The sequence below is a fragment of the Rhinoraja longicauda genome, chromosome 2, assembly GCF_053455715.1.
Source record: "Rhinoraja longicauda isolate Sanriku21f chromosome 2, sRhiLon1.1, whole genome shotgun sequence".
NCBI lineage: Eukaryota > Metazoa > Chordata > Chondrichthyes > Rajiformes > Arhynchobatidae > Rhinoraja > Rhinoraja longicauda.
This window is the reverse complement of record NC_135954.1, coordinates 6,100,633-6,115,827: the sequence shown is the minus strand read 5'-3', so window position 1 is coordinate 6,115,827 and position 15,195 is coordinate 6,100,633. Positions and strand designations below refer to the sequence as shown.

The 15,195-nt window shown below is 44.5% G+C and overlaps 1 protein-coding gene across 1 annotated transcript in view; it reads right to left on the bottom strand.

Annotated features, from left to right (window-relative positions):
- Positions 1-15,195, bottom strand: part of dtnbp1a (dystrobrevin binding protein 1a) — a 144,533-nt gene that overhangs the window by 112,582 nt on the left and 16,756 nt on the right. Inside the window, exons 3-4 of the mRNA XM_078414534.1 lie at positions 14,606-14,656; positions 3,410-3,470 (exon numbers count right to left, since the gene is read on the bottom strand). Of these exons, the coding sequence (XP_078270660.1) occupies positions 3,410-3,470; positions 14,606-14,656 (112 nt within the window). The remainder of the gene's footprint in view (positions 1-3,409; positions 3,471-14,605; positions 14,657-15,195) is intronic.

Sequence of the window (15,195 nt, the reverse complement as noted above, 5' to 3'; positions counted from 1 at the left end):
CAGGGGGGAGCCGGTGGATGTGGTGTACCTCGACTTTCAGAAAGCCTTCGACAAGGTCCCACATAGGAGATTGGTGGGCAAAATTAGAGCACATGGTATTGGAGGTAGGGTACTGACATGGATAGAAAGTTGGGTGACAGACAGAAAGCAAAGAGTGGGGATAAATGGGTCCCTTTCAGAATGGCAGGCAGTGACTAGTGGGGTACCGCAAGGTTCGGTGTTGGGACCGCAGCTATTTACAATATACATCAATGACTTGGATGAAGGGATTAAAAGTACCATTAGCAAATTTGCCGATGATACAAAGCTAGGTGGCAGTGTGAACTGTGAGGAAGATGCTATGAGGTTGCAGGGTGACTTGGACAGGTTGTGTGAGTGGGCAGATGCATGGCAGATGCAGTTTAATGTAGATAAGTGTGAGGTTATCCACTTTGGTGGTAAGAATAGGAAGGCAGATTATTATCTGAATGGTGTCAAGTTAGGAAAAGGGGACGTACAACGTGATCTGGGTGTCTTAGTGCATCAGTCACTGAAAGGAAGCATGCAGGTACAGCAGGCAGTGAAGAAAGCCAATGGAATGTTGGCCTTCATAACAAGAGGAGTTGAGTATAGGAGCAAAGAGGTCCTTCTGCAGTTGTACAGGGCCCTAGTGAGACCGCACCTGGAGTACTGTGTGCAGTTTTGGTCTCCAAATTTGAGGAAGGATATTCTTGCTATTGAGGGCGTGCAGCATAGGTTTACTAGGTTAATTCCCGGAATGGCGGGACTGTCATATGTTGAAAGACTGGAGCGACTAGGTTTGTATACACTGGAATTTAGAAGGATGAGAGGGGATCTTATCGAAACGTATAAAATTATTAAGGGGTTGGACACGTTAGAGGCAGGAAACATGTTCCCAATGTTGGGGGAGTCCAGAACCAGGGGCCACAGTTTAAGAATAAGGGGTAGGCCATTTAGAACAGAGATGAGGAAAAACTTTTTTAGTCAGAGAGTTGTGAATCTGTGGAATTCTCTGCCTCAGAGGGCAGTGGAGGCCAATTCTCTGAATACATTCAAGAGAGAGCTAGATAGAGCTCTTAACGATAGCGGAGTCAGGTGGTATGGGGAGAAGGCCGGAACGGGGTACTGATTGAGAATCATCAGCCATGATCACATTGAATGGCGGTGCTGGCTCGAAGGGCCGAATGGTCTTCTCCTGCACCTATTTTCTATTGTCTATTGTCCAAGATGCTGCCTGACCTGCTGAGTTACTCTAGCATTTTGTGATACCCTGTGCATTCACCCTATCTATTCCCCAAAAAGATTACCCCCTCAGTCTACTGCGTTCAACAAATAAAATCATAGCCTGCCCAACCTTTCCCTATAGCTCGAGCCTTTGAGTTCCAGTAACATCCGCTTTAAAATTCTCTCCTCGCTGTTTTGTTCAACTTCATTCTTTAACCTGGCAGGAGCAGCATTAAAATGGGGCGAGGGATGAAGTGATTGGTATACTTGGTGCTAACAGCATGGGGCAGGAGACGTACTGATGGCATTATGGGCACATGTTCTTTAAACTTGATTGAAGTTTGCTGGCAATAATGAGTAAGGCATCATGCTTTGCTGTCTCAGGAGAGTTGACGACCAAGTATAATTCATCCAATGCCATCTTGTCATTGGCATGGAATGGAATGCAAACTACCAACAAGATGAACTATTGCTCATAAAGTGCAGGCTGAAGCACTTTTACCTTGCCTGAGGCTTCTATCCGGTCCATATGACGTAGAGAAACACCCAGCAGGGGTTAGGCGAGACAGGGATAAGCCATGTTCCCCGACAACTCTCACCAACCTCTACAGGTGCAGCATAGAAAGCATTTTATCAGGATGCATTACAGCTTGGTTTGGGAACAGCTCCATCCATGACCGCAAGAATATTGCAGAGAATTGTGGACATAGCCCAGACCATCACACAAACCAACCTCCCTTCCATTGACTCCATTTATTCCTCGGCAAGGCCAGCAGCTTAATCAAGGACGAGTTGCTCCCTGACCACTCCCTCTTTTACCGGGCAAAATGTATAGAAGTGTGAAAACGCACACCTCCAGATTCAGGAACAGTTTATTCCAATCTGTTATCAGGCAATCAAATCATCCTACCACAACCAGAGAGCAGTGCTGAACCACTATCTACCTCATTGGTGACCCTCGGACAATGTTTGATCCGACTTTGCTGGCTTTACCTTGCACTAAATGTTAATCCCTTATCATTATCTATACGCTGTAAATGGCTCGATTGTAATCATGCATTGTCTTTCCGCTGACTGGTTAGCAGGCAACAAAAGCTTTTCACTGTACCTCGTTACACGTGACAATAAATTAAACTGAAGTGAAATTTCAGGAAACAAAGAACACACCAGTTCCTGATCTCCCGTTGAAACTCCCGTCTTGCTCTGAGCTCTTCCAACTTTGATTTCAAGTTAAGTCGATGTAAGCTGGGAAGGGGAGGGGGAAGACAAATCCCCGTCGTTACAGCTGCATAAGGTCATAAGGAATAGGAATAGAGTAGAATTAGGCCATTCGGCCCATCAAGTCTACTCCGCCATTCAATCATGGCTGAACTATCTCTCCTTCCTAACCCTATTCTCCTGCCTTTTCCCCATAACCTCTGACACCCGTACTAATCAAGAATGCACCTGGATCTGGAATTAATGCAGCCAAGTGTGATTAGCATAGATCGGCATAAATGCAATAGGTCAAATGGGCTGCTTTCATGTCGTGCATATTTTGACAATTATTTATTCTAAAGGTACTGCAAAAAAAAAATTTGAAAAAAAAAATTAATAGCAATTGGTGGCTTGCTTGCAAAATGAGTTTTCTTAGTAGGTTTCTCAGTGCAGCAGTAATGACAAATATATTGCCACGCAGATCTGAGATTACAGGATGCCGTGAGGATGTTTCCACTAATGAGAGGGTCTAGAACCAGAGGGCACAGCCTCAGAATAAGAGGAGGAGGAATGTCTTTAGTCAAAGGGTGGTGAAATTCATGTGGTGGAATTCATTGCTCCAGACAGCCGTGGAGGCCAAGCCATAGGGTATTTTTAAGGTGGAGAGTGACAGATACTTGATTGGTAAGGGTGTCAATGTGGGGAGAAGGCAGGAGAATGGGGTGGAGAGGGAAAGATAGATCAGCCTTGATTGAATGGCGGAGTAGACAAGATGGGCCGAATGGCCTACTTCTGCTCCTATGACTTATGAAATTATTATGTATCATGGATAGTAGAGTGCTAATGGAATACCTCTTATAGACATCAAAAACGTTGGATCCCAAAACTATTATTCATGAGATAGTCAACAAATGGGAAATGCATCTCATCAATCAGCAGGGGGTTATTGCACCTTTAATGAATATTTCTGAATCGACAGATATCATACCTCTCCGGTCTTAGCACAGTCTTCGGCTCGTTTGTGAAGGGCTGCCCATGTGTTCTCATACCTTTGGGAAAAAAAGATAAATAAAGTAAGACTTGCCTAAATCATTTGAACTTCGATCAGCTGATCGTTTCTGTCATTGTAATCTATGTCTCTAAATTTAGTTTAGTTTGGAGGCACAGCACAGAAACGCCCACTGAGTCTGCGCCGACCAGCAATCCTCACACACTACCACTATCCTATGCACACAAGGGACAATTTATAATTTTACCAAGCCAATTGGCCTACAAACCTATACGTCTTTGGAGGAAACCGGGGCACCCAGAGAAAACCCATCCAAGTCACGGGGAGAGCTTACAAACTCCATACAGACAGCACCCGTAGTCAGGGTGGAACCCGTGTCTCTGGCACTGCAAGGCAGCAACTCTACCGCTGCGCCACCATGTTGGAGATTCTCAAGGACAGAGAATATCTCTGCTTTCTTCCAATTCACACTTCTGCAAAGGCATAATTTTAATTAATCCCCATGTTCATAAGTTCTAGGAGTAGAATTTGGCCATTCGGCCCATCAAGTCTACTCCGCCATTCAATCATGGCTGATCTACCTTTCCTCTCAACCCCATTCTCCTGCCTTCGACCCAGGGGGGGGGGGGGAATGGTGTGCATTACTGATAATTGTCCACTATAACCAGGTAAGGGATAACTAGGAGCTCCAAGCTCCTAGCAGTCACTCCATGAGATGAGTTGTTTTCAAATACAAAGTTCGTTTTAACAGCTGAAAATGTATTTTTCTTACTGGAAGCTAAAATTACTAAAGGATGTTTGTTCCATTGTTTAATAGAGTATCATTGCACAAGCGTCGTTCGAAGTAATTGCTTGTCAATTTCAATGCTCTCCCACAGTTTAAGTAGCAGCCTGTGTTCTTAAAGAGACAGTGGTGTCTGATTACTGTGGGGAAGCTCCTACTGTATAACCAAAATCAGTTATAAAGAAGTCCGTGATATGAAGGGGAGATCGGATCTAGAAATCCCTGCAAAGCATCACTCTTTATATGACTCTTTACGCGGCACAGTGGCGTAGAGGTAGATTTGCTGCCTTACAGCTTTTACAGTGCCAGAGACCCGGGTTCGATCCCGACTGCAGGTGCTGTCTGTATGGAGTTTGTTCAGTCTCCCCATGACCACGTGGGTTTTCTCTGAGATCTTTGGTTTCCTCCCACACTCCAAAGACATACAAGTTTGTAGGTTAATTGCCTTGGTATAAGTGTAAATTGTCGCTAGTGTGTACAGGTTTGAAGGCTAATTGGCTTGGTATAATTGTAAATTGTCCCTGGTGTGTGTAGGATAGTGTTAATGTGCGGGGATAGGTGGTTGGTGCGGACTCGGTGGGCCGAAGGGCCTGTTTCTGCACTGTATCTCTAAACTAAAACTAAATTAAACAGCCCACAATATCTGTGAACATAATGCCAAGACCATCTCTTATTTACCAGCACATAATCCACGTCCCTCTATTCCCTACATGTCCATATGCCTATCCAAAAGTCTCTTAAATGCCACTATCATATCTTAACATTACCTTTACATTTCTACCTTCTCACCTTAAACCCTTGCCTTCTCATTTAGATCACCTGGCTTGGTGAATAAAAAGTGTTTGACCATCAATCCCACATATGCCCCTCAATTTTGTAAACTTCAAACTATATTCAGCAACTTATTATAGACACAAAGTGCTGGAGTAACTCAGCAGGTTAGGCAGCATCCCTGGCGAAAAAGGATATGTTACGTTTCGGGTCAGACTGAAGAAGGGTTCTGACCCGAAACGTCACCTATCCATATTCTCCAGAGATGTTGCCTAACATCGGTCACACATCGCTTTTCTCCAGGGATGCTGTCTTTAGCTACTGATTTACTCCATCACTATGTGTCTATCTTTGGTATAAACAAGCATTCACAGATCTTCGTTTCTACCTTTTTTCCATTACTTATGGATTCCAGCCCCACTGACAAAACCATGTATAGAAAGTATAAGAAAATAACTGCAGATGCTGGTACAAATCGAAGGTATTTATTCACAAAATGCTGGAGTAACTCAGCAGGTCAGGCAGCATCTCAGGAGAGAAGGAATGGGTGACGTTTCGGGTCAAGACCCTTCTTCAGACTGATGTCAGGGGGGCGGGACAAAGGAAGGATATAGGTGGAGACAGGAAGATAGAGAGAGATCTGGGAAGGAGGAGGGAAAGAGAGGGACAGAGGAACTATCTAAAGTTGGAGAAGTTGATGTTCATACCACTGGGCTGCAAGCTGCCCAGGCAACCATGTATAGAGTTCAGTCTGAAGAAGGGCCCCAACCCAAAGTATCATTTATCCATGTTATCATATCATATCATATACATACAGACGGAAACAGGCCTTTTCTCTCCAGGGATGCTGCCTGACCCACTGAGTTACTTCAACATCTTGTGTCTTTTTTTATTCAGTTCACAATTAGAAATAAATAGCTCATAATTGTTTTCCCTACGATTGAAAAAAATAATTTTTGAGAAATGTGAAAAAAAATCCTGGAAACACTCAGCCAGTCAGGCAACATTTCAGGTTGACAAAGGGTCACCGAAGTGAAACATTGATCATTTATTTTTCTACAAATGTAACCCACTTGCTGAGTATTTCCGGCATGATCTGCTTTGTTGTTTTATACCTGTAAAAATCATAGGCGGCGCAGCAGTAGAGTTGTTGCCTTGCAGCGCCAGAGACCCGGGTTCGATTCTGACTATGGGTGCTGTCTGCACAGAGTTTGTACATTCATCCCATGACCTGAGTGGGTTTTTCTCTGGGTGCTCTGGATTCCTTCCACACCCCCCAAAGACGTCCCAGTTTGTAGGTTAATTAGCTTGGTACAATTGTAAATTGTCCCTAGTATGTGTAGGATAGTGTTAGTGTGCAGGGATTGCTGGTTGGCACGGACCCGGTGGGCCGAAGGGCTTGTTTCCACGCTGTTTCTTCAAAACTAAGAAACTGAAACTAAAACAACAAATGAACCAGAACTCCATTGACAAAAAACGAAGAGGTAGTTCAGACAGGTACTGTTGTAGGGGAAAAACGGTTGATGGGGAAATAACAATAGACAATAGACAATAGGTGCAGGAGGAGGCCATTCGGCCCTTCGAGCCAGCACCGCCATTCAATGTGATCATGGCTGATCATTCTCAATCAGTACCCCGTTCCTGCCTTCTCCCCATACCCCCTAGTAGTAAATAGGGACGTGAATTGTGCTAAAGTGGTGACAGGAACCTGTAGACAAAGCCTAAAAGTAGAGACATGGAACGCAGCAATCATGACACCCAAGTTTCAGAACTTCATTGATTATGTTATAGCGTACACCCATCATTGTAACAGAAAATTGGATCTATTGTTAATTAAGGCTAGACTTGTGGATAATCATTTTATTCTGTAATCAAGATCTAGTTACCTAATTAAGTATTTCTGTAACCTCTATTCTGTAATCATCATCTAGTTTTACCATTAATCAATTTTCTGTGTAATCTTGTCAGCTGAGAATGTAAAAGCTGTACCAAAGTCAAGCTCAAGAGATCAGCTTTGACTGGTCTCCTGCTGAGCTCCAGTTTTAATAAAGCGCTCGTTACTTCGAACATCAACTCCGTGTGGTCATCCCATTTGCTATAAAGGTTCAAAGGTCTGTTTATTGCCACATGTACAATGTACTGTTTATTGTCACATGTACAGTGAAACTCAAATAACAAAATTTAAAAGATATTTGGACAGGTACATGGATAGGAAAGGTTTAGAGGGAATGTGTCAGAAGGAACTGCAGATGATGGTTTAAACTGAAAAAAGCTGGAGTAACTCACCGGGACAGACAGCATCTCTGGAGAAAAGGCTGAGTTACAACAGCTTTTTGTATCTTTGGTTTAAACCGTTTAAGCAGTCCCAACCTACACAAGTCATGAGAAATTTGACGTCAGCTCGACTTTTATCTTGACAACAAAACTTGACTCTTTCAAGAGAGAGTTAGATTTAGCTCTTCGGGCTAAGGGAATCAAGGGATATGGGGGAAAAGCTGGACCGGGATACTGACTTTGGATGATAAGCCATGATCATATTGAATGGCGGTGCTGGTTCGAAGGGCCGAATGGCCTCCTCCTGCATCTATTTATTCTATGTTTCTAACACAGAAAAAAAAAAGGATTTTGCTAACTAAGTGTGCCAATTTTGTGTTAAAAATGTCCACTCGTAGCAATATACAGAATCCTCAGTGATATGCAAGGTTTGACTAGAATCGCAATGGGTCATTCACAGTTTTAACACTGTGGGTGTAGAACAGGGCGGTGAATCTGTGGAATTCATTGCCACAGACGGCTGTGGAGGCCCGGTGGCGCAACGGTAGAGTTGCTGCCTCACAGCACCAGGGACTCTTGTTCGCTCCTGACTATGGGTGCTTGTCTGTACAGAGTTTGTACCTTCTCCCTGTGACCTGTTTAGGTTTTGTTCTGGGATCTCAGGTTTCCTCCCTCACTCCAAAGATGTACAGGTTTGTAGGTTAATTGGCTTGGTATCATTATAAATTGTCCCTAGTGTGTGTAGGCTAGTGTTAGTAGGCAGGGATCGCTGGTCGGTGTGAACTCGGTGGGCCAAAGGGCCTGTTTCCATGAGTTCTGTATCTCTAAACTAAAGTCAATGGATATTTTTCAGGCAGAGATAGACAGATTCTTGATTAGTACGGGTGTCAGGGGTTATGAGGTGAAGGCAGGTGAATGGGATTGAGAGGGAAAGATAGATCAGCCATGATTGAATGGCAGAGTAGACTTGAAGGGTCGAATGGACTAATTCTGCTGCTCGAACTTATGAACAGCTTAAAAGCAACTCAAATCTCTTCCGAAAAAAGCAATCTGATGAAAACAGCGTGGAAAATAGAACTGTCCAGTTCGGTTCAATTTCACAGTTCATTTACAGAAGCTCCTTTATCTATCGTATTACTTCCAACATGAACCACTTCGTTTATTTTCGAGTTATTACCCATTTGACCTATTTTCTTCTACCCTGAAACACTGCGAGCTATCTGTTCTTTGGACAAAAGAAAATACATTGCCATAAACTAAATGGCTGCTAATAATCCACTTTGTTCCATCATTTAAACCTTGCTTCATTGTGCTTTAGCCCAGGTCCTGCAAATCATTCAGCAAAATATGCCCTCCATGAAATCGTAGACGCATTAAACACGAATAAGATAAACAATAGTGTATCATCTTCAACAAAATATAAAAGAATGGATAATGATCAAATTAAAAGGGACGGATGAAGTGACTGAAATTGCCATTATTTTCGTTATACATCTCCATTTCCAGGCTTTGTCCCACCCCCACATCTTTTCCAGTTTACTCCCCCTCCCCCCCCCCCCACCCACAATCGGTCTGAAGAAGGGTTCCGACCCAAAACGTCACCAGTCCACGTCCTCCAGAGATAGGGTGGCACTGTGACGCAGCGGTAGAGTTGCTGCCTTACAGAGCCAGAGACCCGGGTTCAATTCTGACTCCGAGTGCTGCCTGTATGGAGTTTGTACGTTCTCCCTGTGACTGCGTAGATTTTCCCCGGGTGCTCTGGTTTCCTACCACACATCAAAAACGGGCATTTGTAGGTTAATTGACGTTGGTAAAGATTGTAAATTGTCCCTAGTGTGTAGGATAGTATAATGTACTGGGATCGCTGGTCGACGCAGACTCGGTGGGCCGAAGGGCTTGTTTCCCCGCTGTATCTCTAAACTAAACATGCTGCCTGACCTGCTAACTTACTCCAGCACTTTATTTATATTTCTGCCAGCATCTGCCTCTTCCTTGGATCTCCATTTTTTTGCTCTGAATGACTTGGCTTCAAGGTAGTGCACAGAATCACTGGGCTGATTCCATAAATAAGGGAGCAATTTTATACTGAGCGAATAACCAAATTGGACATCTCTAAACAACCTTGGATGCATGCAAACCAGTCCAAGTGATTTATTTGATTCAAGTGAAGCCAATTTTTCTAATACATCTTTAATTTTGACCACATCCACTCTCTCTATTACTTCTACTGAGATATATTGACAACATTATCTTCCTTGTTTAATACCAATACAAAGCCACTGATATGGCCCCGTTGGGTCTTTAGTAATGTTGCACTGCACACCTTTAGACACTTGCAAAATGTTACACTCCTATTAATACCTATTTCACAATTTTTTTAACACATTGCACAACAGTACAATAGATTTTCCAATAAACCTGATGAGTTCAAATGGCACAAGAAATATACAAGCAAAGCGGATCCTGGTTCTTGCTGCAAATCTCTCCAGCACCTTCACTCCTGATGCCCCGGTTAAACCCAAAGTAAGCTCTGGCTGCAGTTCCCTGGTTTCACCCATAAAGTCATAGTCAGAGAGACATACAGTCATCATGATGAGGGGTAGAGTTTGGGTAAAGGACTGTAGGGTTGTAGGAAGGAACTGCAGATGCTGGTTTAAACCGAAGATAGACACAAAATGCTGGAGTAACTCAGCAGGACAGGCATCATCTCCGGATAGTAGGATTGGTGACATTTCGGGTTCTTCAGACTGCCTGTATTTCGGGGGCGCCTCCTGCAGTCGACTTTGAAGCTGCTGGAGGCAATACCCTGGTCTGAAGAAGGGTCTCGACCCGGAACATCACCCATTCCTTCTATCCAGACTCTGTGGATCTACCCTGAGGAGGGGAATCAAGAACCAGAGGACAAAGGGCAGAAGTATCCAAGGTACCGCGGCCCGTAGTCAGAGGACCCGCCGGAAGGTTCAGCTCGCCCGCCGGAGACAGAGGACTCACCCGCTGCGGACGGAGGACATACCCACCCGACTCACCCGCCAGAGACCTGCCTGGTGGACCCACATCGCAGACCAGAACCCACCCAGAAGGCCCAGCCCGCCCTCCGCGGACCGGGGACTTGCCCGCCATGGACGGTGGACACTCGCCGTGGACTGGAATCCGCCCGGAAGGCCTGGCTCGCCTGCTGCAGATCAAGGACCCACGGGAACCCATCTGTAGGGCTGGAAGCAGATCGGCTGCAGAAGGGAGGACATCCTCGATCCATCGATGGGGGAGTACGCCGCTGAAGGCCCTGCAACGGCCTGGGGCTCAGCTGGACCGGGCGCCGCTCCAAGAGGCCGAGCACGTGAACCGGACGCGGCCTACAGCGGTGGAGCAGCAGCGGACACCACGGCTACGCTTGCCCCTGCAACATCGCCATGGCAACAGGCCTTCATGGTCGGGCCAAGAACCTTGCACTTTCAACAACTGGGACTTGAAAATAGCACCAAACTGGCGACTCTGTATACTGTTTCAGTGTACCAAGTACTACTATATACTTGTACTGGATCCGAGATGCTTAAATAATATGTATCTAAGTACTTATGTGTAGTGATACTTGTACTGAAATGTATACAAAACTGAATTTCACTGTGTACCTCGGTACATGTGACAAATAAAGTCCCATACTAATAAGTTTAATGTGAGAGGAGAAAGATTTAATACGAATCTGAGGGGCAATTTTTTCCAAGCAGAGTGGTGGGTATATGGAATGAGATGCCAGAGGAGGTAATTGAGGCAGAAATTATAACGACATTTATAAGACATTTGGCCAGGTACATGGATAGGACAGGTTTAGAGGGATATGGGCCAACTGCAGGTAGGTGGGACTAGTGTAGATGGGGCATCTTGATTGGCATTGGGAAACTCGGCCAAAGGGCCAGTTTTCATGTTCTGTGACTCTTTAACTGCACGGTGGCACAGCGGTAGAGTTGCTGCCTTACAGCGAATGCAGCGCCGGAGACTCAGGTTCGATCCTGACTACGGGCGCCGTCTGTACGGAGTTTGTACGTTCTCTCCTTGACCTGCGTGGGTTTTCTCCGAGATCTTCGGTTTCCTCCCACACTCCAAAGACGTATAGGTATGTAGGTTAATTGACTGGGTAATATGTAAAAATTGTCCCTAGTGTGTGTAGGATAGTGTTAATGCGCGGGGATCGCTGGGCGGCGCGGACACGGTGGGCCGAAGGGCCTGTTTCCGCGCTGTATCTCTAAATCTAAAAAAAAATCTAAATCTTAAATAATTCATACAGCCAGTCAAAAGGTGAAGTAGAAGGGGGCATGATAGCTTATTATTTTACAGGAAGAATAAGGAAGAGATTCAAAATATAGGAACATGCAGAAACAGGCCAAAGAACAGAAAGAAACACAAAAACAAACATAACCTATGCGGCAACACCCAAGAACAGGAAATCCCTCCAGTGCGTTGACGATTAGAAATAATCACAGAAAAATAGAAATGCTGAACAAAGGATCATCCAATCGTCCTGGTAGTTTCACACTGAAACAATACATAGCTAATCCACGAAAACAAACATTATCAATGTATACTAGTGCCAAGGGCAGCCAGGGGCTCAGCCCAGCGAGCCATGGCTGTATCCCAGCCACTGGCCTGGCTTGCCCGGCCCCTGCTCGCACTGGAGAGGTGGAAGACGGACCGAGGGCCGGTGAGCGGACCGGTTTGGCGGTGCCCTTGGCCTCGACGGGGACAAGGCCGCTGGGGGCCTACAGCAGCCTGGGGTTCGGCCCGATCAAAGGAGACGGCAATGGTGGCGGTGGCCGGTGAGGGGAACTGGGGGGGAGTTGTTACCTGCCATGCTCTCAAAGTTGGCTGTGGGAGATGCCCAGCATGGAACAAGGACTGGAGAGGGCCGAGCGTGGAGAGGGACGGTGGTTCACGGGACGACTGGAATGGAGGCGATGGCTGCAATGGGCCATTGTGGCCAGCTTCAGCTGGGACTGTAAAATGGTGCCTCTTGCACATGGACTCAGTGCGCTGTTCTGCACATTCTGTACTAACCGGGGGATTGTGCTGATGTACGGGGATAGTTATGCTGAGATGTATGCAAAAAATGTATTTCACTGTCCTTGGCACACGTTACAATAAAGAAACCATTGAACTACTGAGCACCACCTGCAAATTGAGATTTTTTTTCTGCCTACTCCTCTTCAGACTTTGAGGAAGTCATGCCCCTCCTCTCTTCTAGCTTTCTTACTCTTCCCCTACAATCAGCCTGAAGAAGAGTCTTGATCCTAAACGTCTTCTTTCCATGTTCTCCTGAAATGCTGCCTGACTCACTGTGCCACGACAGTACTCTGTGCCTTCCTTTGCTTTTTTTCCCTTTGTACCTCAGTGCACATGACAATAAACTGAACCTTTGCCATGTTATTTTTTTAATTTTGAGAGTGTTAGGAAACATATCTGAGGAAAGGTGCAGATCTGCATAATTTATAATGGTTTTGCCTGCAATGTACCTTTGAGTGATGGTAGGTCAGATTATGTAAAATTGCTCTTACTGAATCACAAATCGAGATTAAGGAGTAAAAATTCACTGTTACATGATTTATACAGGGGAAAATAAACATAATGTTGATAATCCTGGTACGGGGGGTTTCTAGGAACCATCCCCTTTGTAATGAGAGGGTGTGGGGTACTGTATACAGGTGCTCCACAACTTACGATGGGGTTACGTTCCTATAAATCGAAAATATCGTAAGTCGAAAATGCATTTAATACACCCAACCTACCAAACATCATAGCCGTGGCAGCTCCCAATCGTGGCTGACTGGGAGCTGCAGCTCGCTGCCTTGGCCCAGCATCACCAGAGGGTATTGCACCGCATGACCAGAGGGTATCGCACTGCCAGTCGGATCAGCGGACAGGTCTGCGAGTGCGGGAAAAGATCAAAATTCAAACTTCGAAGTACGGTTTCTACTGAATGTGCATCACTTTTGCACCATCGTAAAGTCAAAATATCGCAAGTCGGAGCATCGTAAGTTGAGGAGCACCTGTATGTTCATTGAGCAAAGGTTTAGATTTATGATTGTCATGAACAGTGAACGGCATTTGTTTGTGTGCTATCCAATCATATCGGACCATGAATACAAGAAGCCAAACACAAGTACAGAAGGTATAGGGAAGGGAAAGATGTGAGTACAGAATATAGTTCTCAGCATTGCTGTGTAACAGTTCTGAAGAAAAACTTCTGGTATCCGCAATGAAATAGGTTGTAAAATTAGAGTTGTACCCTAGTTTATTGAAAGACCATTCAGAAGTTTGGTAACAGAAGAGGATGGCACAGTGGGATAGCAGTGAATTTGGTGCTTTACAGCGCCGGGGACCCAGGTTCGATCCTGACCATGGGTGCTGTCTGTACAGAGTTTGTACTTTCTCCCCATGAGTTTCCTCCAGGAGCTCCCTCCGGTTTCCTCCTGCACTCCAAAGATGCACTCCAAAGGTTTGTAGGCTAATTGGCTTCGGTAAAATTGTAAATTGCCCCTTATGTGTAGGATAGGGCTAGTGTGCGGGAATCATTGGTCGGCGCTGACTCGGTGGGCCAGAGGGCCTGTTTTTCGCGCTGCATCTCTAAACTAAACTAAACGGCACCATTATGTGCATCAACCAGCATTTCTGCTCTTCATTTCTATTTAGCAAACAGTTTGTGTGACAAAAGGCAAGAACAAAATTGGCATTCTGGAGGTGAAATACTAGACAAGGCAGCGCTGAACTGTCATCACCCATGTAATTATAGCTCAGTTACATCACTATTTTAAACAAAGCAATGACATGGGCAGAATGGGAGAACATCTATTCAAGCAATGAGACTGCAATAAAACCTGTAATAAGCCTTGGTCCAGATACAAATTAAATTACACTCCAGAAAGACTTCATTAGCAGATCAATGCAAAGACTGTAAACTAATAGCATCTAGAACAGATGTTTTTTTCAATCATAAGTTTATTTTTCATAAATTATAGGAGCAGAATTAGGCCATTCAGGCCATCAAGTCTACTCTGCCATTCAATCATGGCTGATCTATCGTTCCGTCTCATCCCCATTCTCCTGCCTTCTCCCCATAACCCCGGGCTCCCGTACTAATCAATTTTTGACAATCATCCGCATTTTAATTCTTGCACATTAACTGCTTCCAACATAAATTTTCTAAGCCTATTGGATTTCTACTGGCATGTAACGTAGTGTCCTGCTGCATTTTTATTGAAGTGTGAAGTAATATTTTCCCTAAAGGAAATTGTGTGGATACGTGAACACATTTCTGTTATTCTAAAATCTAATCAAACAAGCAGCAATGTCCTTACCTGCTTAATAACTCAGCTCCTGCAGAAAACTTTGGCAAATCATCTGCACTTCTGTGAGAGCAAATTGGAAATGTTAAGGCAGTGTACAGTAGCGTATCTGGCAAATATTCTACCGTTAAACATGTCTATATCAAAATACTGCAGTTCAAAGGAATCGATGTGATCAACTTTTAAAACAAACATTTTAAGGTTAGTTGATTTATCAAGATCTTAGGATTGAAATATTTCAAATAAATAAAATGAAGTAACCTGTAATATTACAGTAAGCTCACAAAGTTGTAATAAAGAGTTCAAGAAGTTCCCTACACTTCAGCACAGCAGTAGAGCAGCTGTCCCAGTGTGCCTGAGACTCGGGTTCGATCCTGACCTCTTTTTTTTTTTTTTTTTTTTTTTTTTTTTTAATATATAAAAGTTTTATTCCAAAGAAAAACATACAAACATACTAAGCAAAATGTGATCAAACAAAAGCCGCCTGTATCGGCAGTTTACAAATTAAACAATTATCACATTAAAATCCCGCCATCTCTGTCAACAATACATTCAACCCCCCGCGGCGACCAGCGTTCCCGGAAGGCCTCCAGAGTCCCCGT